Source organism: Tinamus guttatus, unplaced genomic scaffold (assembly GCF_059628265.1).
Source record: "Tinamus guttatus ecotype Peru unplaced genomic scaffold, ASM5962826v1 Tinamus_guttatus_pri_ptg000171l, whole genome shotgun sequence".
Lineage (NCBI taxonomy): Eukaryota > Metazoa > Chordata > Aves > Tinamiformes > Tinamidae > Tinamus > Tinamus guttatus.
In genome coordinates, this window is record NW_028288705.1 from 1,608,986 (window position 1) to 1,623,678 (window position 14,693).

The 14,693-nt window shown below is 44.2% G+C and overlaps 1 protein-coding gene across 1 annotated transcript; it reads left to right on the forward strand.

The window, feature by feature from the left end:
* The first annotated feature begins 8,062 nt into the window (after positions 1 to 8,062).
* Positions 8,063 to 10,089, forward strand: IL22 (interleukin 22). The gene is made up of 5 exons (XM_088522923.1): positions 8,063 to 8,251; positions 8,957 to 9,022; positions 9,119 to 9,262; positions 9,496 to 9,561; positions 9,976 to 10,089. Exons 1-5 carry the CDS (start codon positions 8,063 to 8,065, stop codon positions 10,087 to 10,089), a joined length of 579 nt encoding a protein of 192 aa, XP_088379049.1.
* Positions 10,090 to 14,693: the final 4,604 nt, after the last annotated feature.

Here is a 14,693-nt window from a genome sequence, read left to right on the forward strand (position 1 = left end):
AGCAAGCTGAACTTGGAAAAAAAGGTTCAGCAGTGCACCCTTTGTTAATACTTGCAGATGCGTGCTGTGCAGGGAATGTATATTGTTTTCTGCTAAGGAAATCTTAGAAGCCTTAAAGTGGAGACTCCAGAAAGTTAAACAAGGAGGATGGCAGTTGCCAATAGGAGACACACGTAAGAAATAAACAGCCTGGGGAGCTGGTTGACTTGAGGACAGGTTTTGCAAAGTGGCCGTATGAACAGTGGAGCTCATCAGTAAGAAGTCTGAATGAAGAACCGTTCCCACATTGGAAATAGCAACAGGATCTCGCTGCTTGGGCTTCACAGCCCCCCTCCACCTGTGGGACTAAATAAGCCACACAACAAATCAACTCTAATTGCCATGTCCCAAAAGGAAGGGGAAAGTGGGAAATCACCTGTTTCTTTAGCCGACTCTGTTCTATCTGACAAACAGGACCGTTTCTGCCCTTGGGGGTGGCCTTGTTCTCGCATGGCTCTCGCTAAGGTGAAGAGTTGTGCTTGCTGCAATGTCCTCTTTCTGGCCACATCGCAGAGAAATGACTTCAGCACAGGAGAAGCAGCACCTTTCTCTGCGCTCAGGCAGTTCTTCCAGGAAAGTTTTTTTGCTGCCTCTGGGCAGGAAAAGAGTTTTGTGGATTTAGCTAGATGCTTACAGTCACAGCAACGTGGTTACACACGTGAATCATTTTGTGGCTCTGGGCATTCATTTCAGACTCTCCTCTCCCAGTGTTTTTCGTGATGCATCAGCCTTCTGTACTTAAAAAGCTGAGGTTGTCAGTGAACCCCTGGGACTAACATTTTGTGAAAGACTAGTTAGGGTTTTCCAGACATGCAGGAAACTTTGGAAGAAAATTCGGGTTTGAGGATCATTCCCAATTAAAAAATCCATCTAAAATGCAGAACCTTTGCATTGATGTTTTACAATTAACTTTCAAGCTCCAGTGCCTCACTGAGGTGAGTTCTGAAATGTAATGTGAAATGTATTTGTTTCCTCAGCCTTGCAAATAGAAGCAGCCAGTTGCTTTAGCCACCAGCATGACATTGTTGCTGATGAAGGTATAGACAACGGGCATATCTTTGGATATACAGCCTGGATTAAGTCCCAAAGCTGCTCAGTACTCTTGCAGTGATTGGAATCCTGGTAAACAACTCATTGTGTTATTGTCCAGGGAATTTCGGTCCTTTGGATTAAAAAAAAAATCCTAAATGGTTTGGGGGACCCCTGTGAAGTGAATAACAGCCTCCTGAAAACAGGTTTGCATTTGCTGGTGCAGGTTGCCCAACTTCCCTCTGAACCTCAGGGCTGGTGAAAAAACAGTGTATATTGAGGAATGGTTAGAGGAACAATCAGGAAGTCACTGGGTTTCTCCTTTGCTGATGTTTTTTTGCCTAGTCCACAGGCTACGACGTTTTCTTTATCCCAGCCTTGGCGTTACTTTCTGATAGCTGCAGAGGAAGAAACACTTTTCAAATGCTGTACATCGTGCTCGGTGAGCAAAGTTAAACCAAGGAAAGGTGGGCCAGGAAACACAGCATCTGTGAGCATGCTAATGTGCACTTGTGTAATGCTGCTCTCCTTTCTAATTACCCAGGCCTCTTCCCCCTGCACGCTTGGCAGCAAATGTTCCATTAGTTCTTACTGGGTGGTTAAAGTTTGTCAGTAAAGAGCCCAGTCCTTCTGATGCAAGTGGAAGTTCTGCTATTGCTTTCGCTGACCAGTTTTTAGCGGCCTGAAGCAAAAAACTGTTCAGTTACCCATGTACCCACAAACGACTGATAAAGAAAGCTTCCAATTAGAGTTCAAATCATTTTGCAAATTAAATAACAAAACAAAACACAAACTGATTCAAACAGAAATTTTCATTTGAAGTGACCTAAATTAGTGTCCTGATTCCAGCAGTTAATCAAACCTTTGCAAATACAAGCCTCAGGAAGAGAGGGGAGGACTCTGCAGAATTTGGGACATAGGAAATTCTCTTAGGTGCAGCTGCAGGCGGGCTTAGCTCTAAGGAAGAGCCGCATCACGTAGCCCTGATCACAGTGAAAGCTGAAGGCTGAGCTCATCGGCTGCTTGGAGCTAACCAAGAAAAAGGGGGTTTCACGGAAATCCAAGCTGCTTTTTGTTCTGAGTTTAATAATATGTCGAAGAAGAACATCTGGAGCTTCCTGTTAAGAATGTAAATGAGTTTCTTAAATAGTCTGATGTTTGCTACCCTTAATCTGTGTGTGTGCGGGCTGATTCCTTGGGGCTTCGACGCTGCAAGCTGAGCGCTGCCGTGAGCAGGCTCTGCTCTAGCTCGCGCTGCGGGGTGGGCTGAGCCCCGTGCTCACGGTCTGAGCGCAGCCTGCCACATGTGCTGTGGTGGGAGAAGGTCTGTGAAGTGTGGGGAGCTGGGCTTCCTACAGCCCTGCGGCGCTTGCTAGTGTGGAGGATGGCGTAGGATTCTCCCAGAGACACACAGCCTTTGGAAACTGGAAGGAGAAGGTGGCCTTGGAAACAGCCACACGTATACCTGGTCTTGGTTCAGTTTGTCGTTTGTGGGAATAAAAGTGCAAGCAGAAGTACTCATTTGCCGGCAAGAGCCATCTCTTCACAGAGCGAGGTTGGTGATACACTAGTGCTAGCAAATCCTCCTTGGTGTAGATGGCTCCAAAGCACCTCCTTGGGGAGCGGAGACAGAAGAGCAATACCTGGAAGGGTGCAGAAGCCTGTGCTCGGAGACATCACTCCGTGCGTCCGTGTCTGCTCATGGAGTTTCGACGCCACGGGATGCAGCCTGAGGCGGAGAGCTGCGTGCCTGGGTCTCACGTCAGGGCTGTGTGGGACAAGGTGGGACCCAGCGGGACGCGGCTCCTCCAAGCTGGGCTGGCTCCATGTGTTCCTAGAGCTGTGCTCTTTTCGTGGTTCCAGGGGGAAGCTGGCTCCAGCCTGTCTATGCTTTCAGCTACACAATGGCTGGCTAAAAACAGATAACCCAGGAAAAGAGCATCCTGATCACTAGACTAGCTATTTTGCTTGGTCTCCTTTTGGCCCCATAAATCTCACGTTCTTGACAACAGTCCCACTCCGACAGGAAACTTGCTGAGTGAGGCTCTCCTGGGAGGTGGGCAAGAGCTTAACCTCAGGATGGAGAAGGGCTGGAGCTGTTGCCTTGCTAGAGGACGCTCACCAAGAGACTCCTGCTAACAGCAGGGGAAGGAGTGCTCCTGCTCCGGCAGCTGCTCGGCAGGATCCCAGAACAGCTCCAGGTTTCCTGTCAGCAGAGGATGGCAAACCTGGCCCCTTGGTGGAAGCGCTTGTGTGTGGCCACTCCTGACCCTTGCTATGGAGAGAAGTATTTCACCTGGAATGACATTGTTTCCCTTTGGGATCATTTACTTAGTGAAGATACTGAGGCTTTGTAGATGTTCCAGCTGAATATCCTTGGTAAATCAAGGCGCGCAATGCTTAGGCCATTGCTTAACCCAAGTAATTGTGTGGAACTGAATTTTGGATTATACACCAGCTTGCATTTTTTTTAACATATGTCAATAATTCCACTTTGCCATGCCACTGAGTCACTGCTCTGCAACCACACCACATGAACAGGAAGCCCAGAAGTTTCAGTTCACCTGATTTGACTCTTCTCAAGACGTAGTTGGATATATGTAGGTCACTGTATAAAGCAGCAGTCTCATAATATGTGCTTGATTTGAACTCCTGAATTAAAAAGAACCAGCAATAAGGTGGTCCCTTTGGTGGTATGAAGCTGTATACGTTGAGATGGTCTGAATTTTCTTCTCTCCCTCTGCATATGCTGTGATGCCTCCTATTGCAGCAAGTCCAGTTGCAGGTTTTCTTCATGCTTTACAGATGTCAACAGTGATTTCCTGCTGAAGCAGGACCACTGCACTAACATCTGTTGCCCTTGCTGCTGCTTTGTTGTTTTTTGGGGGGGTTTGTTTACAGATGAAGCACTGAATCTCCCTGTTGTTGCAGTAGAAGTCATCACATCTGTGTTCCCAGGTTAAGAGTACTAATATCAGTAGCAGTTGTACGTTGTTTTTTCAGTTCGTCTCTGAGCTGTTTTTTCTCTTGGAGCTCCATTCCATCAGTATTTCTAAGGGAAGAATACAGTTATTTAAAGCAAAGTCTCTCCTCTAAATATGTCTTAGAATTGAGACCATACTGAACTAATAATCACTCTCTACTTACCCTTTTTATGGTATGAAATGCCACTTTTAGGACTTACTATACTTAAGCAGCATCTTTTACTTCACAGACCCAGAAATTATGTAACCTTGCCAAGTGAAGGTCAGAAACCAGCATGTTCAAAGGAATATCCCATATACCAGCAAAAGTGTTACTGTCAGAGGAAGTATGTTACCGAGAGCGTAGCCAAAGTGTTACTGTCAAGGGAAATAGGTGACTGGCACAACCTCTGCAGAGAGCCGAGTCAGCGGCGTCTGGCCTGAGACCTGACGCAAGAGTCTTTTCCAAGGTCCCTTGACACTCTAGGGCTAAGCTATTTTAATAAGACCCTCCTCCACCTCCTTCTGAAAAAGTCTCAGTGTCTTTCACAAGTTTATCATGAAAATGGCAAAACTGTAAAGGCCTTGCAGTCTCTGTGTTAATTTTTTTTGAAGTCTGCTTTAACCTTCTCAAGCTTGAAAGTCATGGAAAAATCTTAGCATGGAAGAAAAAAATATAAATATATGATAAAATGCAAAGAATTAGCTCACAAGTGAGCTGGAGTAGCAGGCATGATGCTGAAGGACTTAGGGTTGGACTCGATTTTGAAGGTCTTTTCCAACCATAACGATTCTATGATTCTGAGACAAACCTGAAACCTGGGGATGTCTCCAGGCAGATTTCAAGCACTTCTGAGTTCTAAGCACGGTGTGATCCCTGGTTCATTCATAGGGGTACTTAAGGGGAGAGGTTTTTACCTCCAGGTACCTCCAAGACACCATAGAAAGACGCAGAGATTTTTTTTCTTCCACGTGTTTTCTCTTGACAATGTATCTAGCCCGACATTTGATACTGAGGCTACTTCTAATAACGTCATATAATTCCAACTAACTAAAAATGCATCAAAGGAAATTTTGCACACCACTGTGCTAGTAATACATGACAGGTGAACGCTGATGTACAGTATTGGTTATTCACCTGCGGCCTCATTCGAAGTCAAGAAGGAAGCGCCTGTGGTTTTTGAGGCTGATGTAAGGCAGAGTTCCAGTCCTCCCCTAAAAATCCTGTGTGTTCAATATGGGTCAAGAAGTCATTGTCGAGAATGCTCAACCGCCGCAGGGTTTCAGCGACCGGCGGAAACTCCATGTAGCTGCGCTCGAAGCACCCGTCGGCCAGGTCAGCGAGAGGATAGACGCTTCGCCCTTGGGAATCTGCGAACAGTGTTGAAATTAATTAGTTAAAAAAAAGCAGAGTATAATTTAAAGAAGGTCTTTGTAGCTTCAAATTAGGAAAGAACAATAGCACATGTATTTTCTAGTAAGAAATTTGTATTTTAAGTGTTATAACTAGCCATTAAACATAACATAAACCTACTGAAAAATCCTAAAAATAAAAATTGACTTTTTTAAAACTTTTTTTCCCCTGACCTTGGATAGTTCAACTCCAAACTTTTGGAAAGCTTGAGCATGTTGTCTATCACAAGACATCAGTAGTTCAGGCTCTAAGCAAAATCCCAGGTACCACTCGCTGGAATATTTGGAAATCTTAAGAGAAGTAGGGCGAAAGGCTGCTTTTTTAAGGTGTCTTCTTCAGGCAAGTTTTTTTCACTTCGTTCTTTCTACCTACCAGTGCTTGTTTTCAGCCAGGGCTCCCCATTAATCAATGCAGCGTTTGTAGCTTTCATCCACCAGGCTGCTTGGACAAGAAATACAAATTCTTTTTCAAATGCAGTAGAAAAGCCTCTTACTCCTCCTGCCGTCTCTGGACTCAAGTTAAGGCCTCGAGAGCGATCCAGTGGTGTGGCCCCACAGTTTTTCCTGAGATTAAATGCCCAATGCGTGTCTCTCATCTAGGGTACCAAGAACTCGTCAGAAGAGGTGATGGCAGTGACTAGTCCCTGTAAAAAGCAATCTTGTAAAAGAAATGACGGACCTTGGGGTGGCATATCTCATTTTCCAAAGCAATTTTCTTGACATATGACAGGAGTAGCTGTGACCAAAGCAGTAGCTGTATTGCAACCGAGTGGTGCTCCCAGAACCAGCAGTCCTCAGTGGTGGCTGCTGGTGGCTGGCAAGAGTCCGAGCGGGCTGGTGAGCTGGAGAACCACGCAGGCTGCTAACGCCAGTGGCTGGCAAGATTCTAAACACTCATTTTCAAGCTAGACCATATTCACAGCAAGCCAGAAGGATGGAAGGTAGGTTGTTAGAACTCAAAACTATGAACTGCAAGATTAAAGAACATAAAGGCTCATTAGTGAACAAGGAGTGTGCAGAGTGGCTGGAGGGTGGCAGCTCTGGGGCAGGGGGAGGCGCTCCCCACCTTGGAAGAGGCCATGGCTTTTGCTGTGGGATGGGGACCCATGTGCTGCTGGATGAGCCGGTGGAGAAGTGAGAGAAACAGAGGTTAGAAATGGATGTTGGGTGTTAGGCTGTGCTTAGCACCTGGGGAGAAGCTTGTGGGAGCACATTTCAGGGGAGGCCACTCTCCCAAAGCTGTCCCTCTGTCTGGGTTTCTCCAAGTTCTGTCTTCAGTTGAAGTCTGCCTCAGCCTCCCATCTCCTCATACATCTTCTCCCCCATGGACTATGAAAAATCATCGGGAAGGAGTTTATATATAGTTACTCTTGAATGACCTTGGGACACTCGTGCGCTATGTGAAGGCAACTGAAGCACGTAGAGATAACCTCATCCCATGGATGCATCAGGGAGGCTGAAGTCTGGTGCCCAGGGGCTTTTAACTGCTTTCTTTTGGCTATGAGGAAAAGAGTTGGGTATCTGCTCACAGGAGCGGCTCGAGTCTCCGGGTTTGATAACAGGAGCCTTGGTGCACCGAGGCTGTTGGACGGCATTTGCACCTGTGCTGGCTCCGTGCCAGGTATCACTGTATCAGCTGGGCTGCACATCCCTCTCTGAAGAGAGCAATTTCCCTCTCCCATCCTGCGCAGCAGTTTGGGCTGAGAGTGTAGCTCCTCTCCTGCAAAACCTTTGCATTAGCAACACAGGGTCAGCAATGTGCAAATCACCAGGATAAGTGAGCTCATAAACACATTTTTGGTTAGTAGCACTGTCTACAACTTGGAATAAAGATAATTTTTCTTTTGAAAATGGGAGTTTGGAGATGAGGGGAGTGATAAATGCAGTCCTACTTACTTTCTGATCTATCAGAGAATTGCACAGTGAGGGACAGATGGTCAGTGACTTCTGTGGATCAGTGTGTGGAACAGGTATTTGCAGAATAACAATCACAGTTCTTGGGGTCTGGTGCAGTCTTTGATGTTTGTGTATTCAGTCAGCACCAGTGGGGCACCAGTCTTATACGGCAGATAATAAAGAGAAATAAATGCAAATTGTAAAATTTGCCATCAAATTGCTGATCCTTGGCTGCATGCTGCAATTCAGACCAAAGGCACAGAACCATAAATTTCACAATTATTTCTATGCAAAAAGGATTCAGGATTCCTACCTCAGTAAAAGCCCCTGCTTTGCCCCCACATTAGAATTTGGTTTACTTTATAAGAAACTAAAGATTACAATGTCCTTGAAGTTGTATTTGTGGGTTTTGTAGTGGTTAGGTAGTGCAGTTCTCAGAAGAGGATACTGGAAAGTAACAGACTTGCTGATGTCATTTTTAATTCACCACCAGCACCAAAAAAAAAAAAAAAAAAAAGCCGAGCGGGATGATGATGGGCCTATATAAGGTGCACCTCACCTCCTGCAGGCACACCGAGAACCACAGCAAAGGTAAGGCTGGCAGCCTGGTGCCTCTCGCACTTGGCCTTGCCCGTGCTCACCGGTGCTAACGCTGCTCTCTCTCGTCAGTGCCGAACGCTGTAGCTGCAGCCCGCTGGTGCTGACCCTTTGGGCCGCGAGCCATGGCCTCCCTGCAGAGCTGGACCAGGTGCTTCACCGCATGGATCTTCTGCTGCTGTTGCTGTCTCCCTCTTCTTCTCACCAGCCCTCTGCCTCCAAAAGGGCTGGGAGTCCCTGCCCATCATGCCTGCAGACTCAGGAACTTCCAGATGCCCTACATGAGGAATCGCACCTACACCTTGGCTAAGATGGTACAGTAACCCTCTTCGCTTAACGGCAGAGCCTGGGGAGCTCCTCTCCTCTCGGTGCCTGCAGCATTTCTCTCTTCACCTCACCCCTCTCCAGAAGAGCAGGCATCTGTGCTGAGGCAGAGTAGGTCTGCTCCCCGCGAGTCATGTGGCCGGGGAAGCTGCTGCCTCAGCTCCTCTCTGTCCCAGAGGGAAAGGCAAACCTTGGGCAGAGCGCAGCCCTTTGACAGTTGTGGAAGATGCGCTTAAAATTCTCTTTTCCCTCAGCCGCTTCAGAGCTAGCTTTGGCGGTGACATGGCCAGAAAGGTCCCTGGATATTGGGCAGTGATCTGCTTGGCCTGCTCTTGCCCGTGTGTGCCTTACTGGTGCGCAGCCATCGAGTGCGGCAGCACCTCCAGCAGCACTGTGGGCCGAAACTGGCCGCCGGAGGCATCTGATTAGTCATCATCACCCCACAGCATCTGACATTTATGAAGAGGGACATGAATTTAGACCTGCGCTTATTTATTTTCCAGTGATGCTGAATCGGAGTTTCAGTCAATTAGAAGGTGAAACAGTTGCATTGCCCAGGTTTATCCACCTGTTACAGGATTTCTGTGGTTTCCATTAATTTGTTTCATCTGGATTATTGTTGATGAAAACCTTAAAGTTAATGATTTATTTAGTTAAGGTTTCCATCCCCATATGAACTTTTCTTTTTTTCTCAGGCCAGGGCTTCAGACCAAGACACAGACAACAGGCTCATTGGACAGCAACTCTATGTTAACATCAAGGTAAGTTTTAAACATAAGAGGTTGCTTTTTGCATCCCTCTGCAGCACTCACAGACCTCTTACCATCATTTCACATGGCACTTCCTTGCATGTGTAGGAGAACAACCACTGCTACATGATGAAGAGAGTTATGGAGATCATTGTGAAAGATGTCCTCCTGTCTGAGGCCAAGGATCGGTATCCCTACACAAGGGAGGTGGCACAGTTCCTGGCATCCATGACCTCGGAGCTGAGCAGATGCGTAAGTAGCCTTGGGTTTCCCTCCCCTTCAAGCACGGCAACACTCAGGGCTGCTCCTGAATCTCAGAATGCTGCAAAAGTGGCAAAAAGAAAGGAAACCTCAGATCAGAGATATCTGACTGGAGGTTAATAGAAAGGTGTGAAAAAGAAAAACAAAAGAAAACCCCAAAAAACAACAAAGATATGGTTGCATATGGCTGTCAATAATATCTGGATGTTTTCTTTTTTTTTTAGAAAATCTCAGGACACAAAGAGCACGTTGAAAAGAATTTGGAAGAAATGACAAGCAAAATGAAAAAGGTACATTTTTTTCAACATTTAAAAAGAGTATTTCTATGCCCCAGCCACTTAGATTAAGACTGATCTAATTATTGAAATGAAGCTCAGGAGATTGTCTAAGAGGTGAGTCCTGTAGTGGCATTAAAGAGAGTATTAGGGATATTTCCACTTCCAACTTTTCTTCACTGGTCTTGTTAACTCTCCACTAAGGTTAAAGTAATTTAAAATTGTCCTTGAGAAATCAGGCTGTAGGTAAATGTAAGTGCTATGTTGGTACCGAATGAGGTACTTTATACATTGTGCTTTAATGACTTTAATATAGCTACCTGTGAGAATAAGGAGAGGAAGTTCTAGATTCAGTTACTGTGACAAGCTCATATTTACATCTTCTGAGAAATATCGAGATGCAAAAACCTATGTTCTGCTCTTTTCTAGTTGGGAGTGAATGGAAAGAATAAAGCCATTGGAGAACTGGATTTACTGTTTGACTACATAGAAAAAGCATGTACTGACATCTCAAAGAAGGGAGGCAACAAGAAGGGAAAATGAAAGACTTTGAATCAGGCCAGAAGAAGAGTCTCCAAGAAACTCTTACTATGAAACAAATTGATTAACTATTATGGATAAAAAACTCACATCTGTAGATGCTGTATATTTTACCTGGACCAAAAATAGCAAGTCAAGTGGGCACAGAGAGGATCCGTATTACTGCCTTCTTTGTACAAGAAAGCTCCACAACAGTGCTTGCAGCTCCATTTCAACAGGGCACATTAGTTATTTTCAAAGGCACATTTCTGTCCTGCTAATCTCTCTTGGAATGAGGCAACAGTTTCTGTAGTTTGTAGGCTGAGACTCGACAGCTGTGAATGAGCTTTGTCCAAGGTAGGCAGTGATATGGAGCCAGGATGTTTTGAACCTTTATCTTGGAAACCTCTCTTGCATATGTTGCCCCCTTCTGACCTTTACCTGTAAAGTAGGTATTTCAGACTCATTTAAAATTAATTTTGTCATTCATATTTAATGGTAACTTATTTTTAAAGTAATAATTATTCAGTGCTCTTATTTATATAGATTAGTTGAAAAATAATCAAGGAAATATATTTATGAAACTGGACTCAAGTTTTTTTAAATGAACTATGAAATTAAAACTGCTGTGTAATATTTATATGCAGATGGATTGTTTTGTAAATGTTTATTTTTTAATTTATTTTAATAAATATGTTGGTCCCCAAATATTGCCATATTATTGAGCTTTTTTCTTTTACTCGAGTGCAAGAAGATAGAGGATGTGGGGCTGCTGGGCGGGTGGGGATATGTCCAGGAAAGAGGCAAGCTCAGTCTGGTGAAATGTTTCTTTGCCTTAAGACTGGAAACTCAGCTTATCTCTAGCCAGGACTGAACAGGGAAAGTGTGTGTGTGGGTCGGCCTGTCTTATAGAGGGTGGTAGGAGAAATAGCATCACTTCCATGTTACAGATAAATCTGCATCAGCCTCTTACCAAAGGATGATGTGGATCAGTTCACTCTGTGTGGGCAGAAAGTGAGGGACCAGATCAAGCGAAATGCGACTCACTGAAGCAGTAGGAAAGAGCCCAAGTGAAGGAACCCACCTACTCTGAACATTTCCGCTAGAGGCCATGCAGATATGTCACTTGAGAGTGCTGGCTGCATCTAATCCCTGCACCAAAAAGACTTTACCAAGGGATGTGAAGCCTCCCTACAGTGTTTGGGTGGCTCCATATGCTGCAGTGCTGAATTAGACCTTGCTCTTTGGTGGTAGTTGTGGAAGAGCCATTAGTTTTTGTGAAGTAAGAGCAAGCTTATCCCAACCTATGGAAACAGAAAAAAAGAAGGATGAAACCAGGCCTGCATCTTCTGGGGCAGCAGGCACTCCTGGAGGATGTGGGTGTATGGAGAGCATACTGGAGAGCAGTTTCATCTATTGCCATCAGGGTCTGCAAGTCAGTCAGCAAAGTCCCCTGGACAAAGGCAGCTCTTACATCTAAAAAACCAGATGAAGCCCTTGCCAGGAAAAGAGCACTGACGGAGGCTTTGCTGTGGAATAGGCAGTTCATAAGTGGCCAGATCAAGGTTAAAGAGATCAAAGACATACAAATAATGAAAAAAAGTCAAAGAAAAGATGTAATAGTGGGTTGTCAGCAAGTGGTGATTTCTTGAGTAAAGCTTTTCCATTTCATCCTTCAGGGCAACAAACAGTCTATTTCTAAAATAAATAAAAACCCCAACCCCAGTGAATCTCCTAAATAAAGGATGAGGAAAGCTGAGACAGTGCAGATGTGAGAGTGAAGTTCTGCAAATACAGTGCCTTCAGTGCCTGAAGGAAACCTCTCAGAAGATGAGATGCTTTCTCCTTCATTTTTTTTTTCTGATACCACCTTGGCAGAGAAAGCTTTTAGTGCAACTGTGTTTACTGGCAAACATCTACTAATTTGAAATAGTCTGGGCATACCTGACAACTCAGAAGATGTCCTGAGTTCCTGAAAAGGCTATGATGGTGGAAAAAAAAAAGAGTTGTCCGATTTGTTTCTTGCACATCCACAGTTAAGAATTCTAATACTCAGATTTAGCACGAATTTTCTGTCTCTACTTATCTAATCACTTGCTTCATCATCCATGGATGATCTGCATGAAAAATGTTTGCCATAAACATATCTAGAAGACACCTGACGACTGGATGTCACAATCTCCTACCTCTTCAGTAGAGATTTGCTGGAGAGATCGGCAGACCAGGAGACTTTCAGAGCTGCCTTAATACATTCTAGTACTATTGTCCCTCCAAGATGAATTATAAAACTAAATTCTTAAAATCTGATACAGAGAAAAAGAACTTCCATACGTGTGAGAGCAGCAAGCCTAATGAATTGAGCCAAGAGAAATCTGGGAGAAATGTTGGTGGGAAATGATTACTGCCTTGATAGATTCACCATTTCCTTTCAAACAGAAGTGAAAGGCAGCCTCAAACCAGCTGGTCTCAACATGTCTCACATCAGCTGTTGAAATGAGGTGTCAGTGAAACAGGATTACACTGCCCCATGTTGGTCTTGGTCCAGAGTGATTCTGAGGTACAAGCATCTACCTGCATTCAATTTGAACACAGTCTCTGGTGAGCCATATGGGCACTATAGCATATCCACTACAACTCACATAGTAAACTGACATATGATCCATCTGGGTAGCAGATGTTTCTTACCTGTCAGCATGGCTTTGCTCTGCACTCTTTCATTTTTTATCTTGTGACATATAAATTATGTGCCTGTTAACAGCTGAGGCAGAAGTGGCCCAGCAGTGACAGCCAGCCAGGCTTTGACAATGAGTGCATTATAGTGCTAGGGGTTTAACCTTTTACTATGCGATACAGAATATTTATTTTATTTGTTGTGGAATAAGCAATGACATGGTCAGGAACAGTTGTCTGACACCCTATATCTTATCACTTAAACTTGCAACTGCTGACTGCAACGGGATGGAGGTTAAACACCCACGGGCAAATTCATCTTGCTTGACCCTTGACAGCTACAGCCAAAGGCCTTTCTCAGAGCTATGCGCTCCAGGCTCTCCTTATAGTCAGTGGAGGGCAATAGAAATTACTCAGATGTTACTCATCACACCTATGTTAGACACGTAGAAAGATGTCCTTCCAAAGAAAGATATTTGGAAGGAATGGGATGACTGTGCCCTAAAAGTACCTATTTTCTTCCTTGGTAATAAATGGAGATCAGACTATGAATACGTTACACTTGCTGTTCCTCAGTGATATCACCTCTTCACAAACTTATAATAACGTGTTTCCTTCTTCTATTGCTTTTAGGACTCTTGCATAATCTCTCTTCTGAGTTGTCCTACCCAGAACTGCTGAATCAATCTCTCAAGCTTTCCACTCTGAGCCTAAACACAAATGAAATCCCTTTTACCCACCAAAGGGCAGGAAGCAGTCATCTATTTATCAGCTTGTCCAACCTTGAAAGCCACTGGGTGGAAGATATTACCATGGAAACCACGTGAGATGGAGCCCTGAAAATGCCACACAACTCACTTTGCAGCATTTACTTCACAGATTTTCTCATAGGGAACATGTGGTCTGTGAGTGTGTAAAGGGCTGTGGGGGTGGCCGGATCTGAACAGACAAGGGAAGTAGAAGTCAGAGATTTCCCTTCCCTTGGTTGGGAAATGTCTGGGGCAAACAGATACTGACCAAAGAAAATAAAGATGCACTTTTAATCAGGCAAGCTCAATTTCAATTCAGTGCTCAAAAAAGGGAAATCAGGCTGAAATGTTTCATTTTGACATTTTCTAAATAAAATATTTCAGTTTTGCACTTCCAAATAGAGTTTTGGTTTAGAATTTTACCTACATTTTCTTTCAAAAGTTGAAAAAAGGTTTGAAAGCAAAATGAGAGGTTTCATTTTGAATTTGACAAATTCTTTGGGCTGACCCCAAAAGATTTTTTTTTCTTTTTTTGGTTAAATTTTTCACTTGGGTCACCCACTGAACTCTGTTACTCATACAATTCTAATTTGCTTTGCCCTATTTTCCTTCCCTCACCTTTTCCTTCCCCTCAAGTCATGGAGTAGTAATTTCCAAGGGTCTTCAACCCAGCTGGAAGTGCACCCGCTCCATGCCCTTTATCAAGGATACCTCCATCCTGGAAGCTAGAAAACCTCTTTTGGAGCAAAAACTGGAGCTGCCTACTTAATTTACCTTTTGTTGGCTTTCCCTCTCCATGCAAATTAGGTGACTAGAACAACACTCTTTTCTACATTTAAAATATTTAAGCTAACTCTGAAACTTCAAATTGCGAAGACAGGGGAATCCAAAGCATGAAGAGAAGTTTCCACATCCTGCTGAGCAAGTATGGGTGACTCTTTAAGAAATATCTCCTGAACATATAATGAAAAGTGTTCCTCGGTTGGAAGATTTACATATTCAGCATCTGAATATGTATTTTCAAGTGACCTAGAATAATAGAAGGTGATGATATTTCTAATTTGCTGCTGGAAATACTTTACTGGACAATGCAAAGCTCTGAAAGTTTCTTGGTAGTCAAACAGAACATGCAACTATGTCTTCCTAGGCTTTAAAAGCACAAGCAGTTACCTAAGTCCTGCTTTGAAGAACAGCTAGATAGTATTGAAC

What these genes read in the sequence shown, in the direction of transcription:
- IL22 (XM_088522923.1), top strand. Translation starts at nt 8,063, where the DNA reads ATGGCCTCCCTGCAGAGCTGGACCAGGTGCTTCACCGCATGGATCTTC. An exon ending in CCTACACCTTGGCTAAGATG is followed by an intron (nt 8,252 to 8,956) that starts GTACAGTAACCC and finishes TTTTTTTCTCAG; the next exon opens with GCCAGGGCTTCAGACCAAGA. An exon ending in CCTCGGAGCTGAGCAGATGC is followed by an intron (nt 9,263 to 9,495) that starts GTAAGTAGCCTT and finishes TTTTTTTTTTAG; the next exon opens with AAAATCTCAGGACACAAAGA.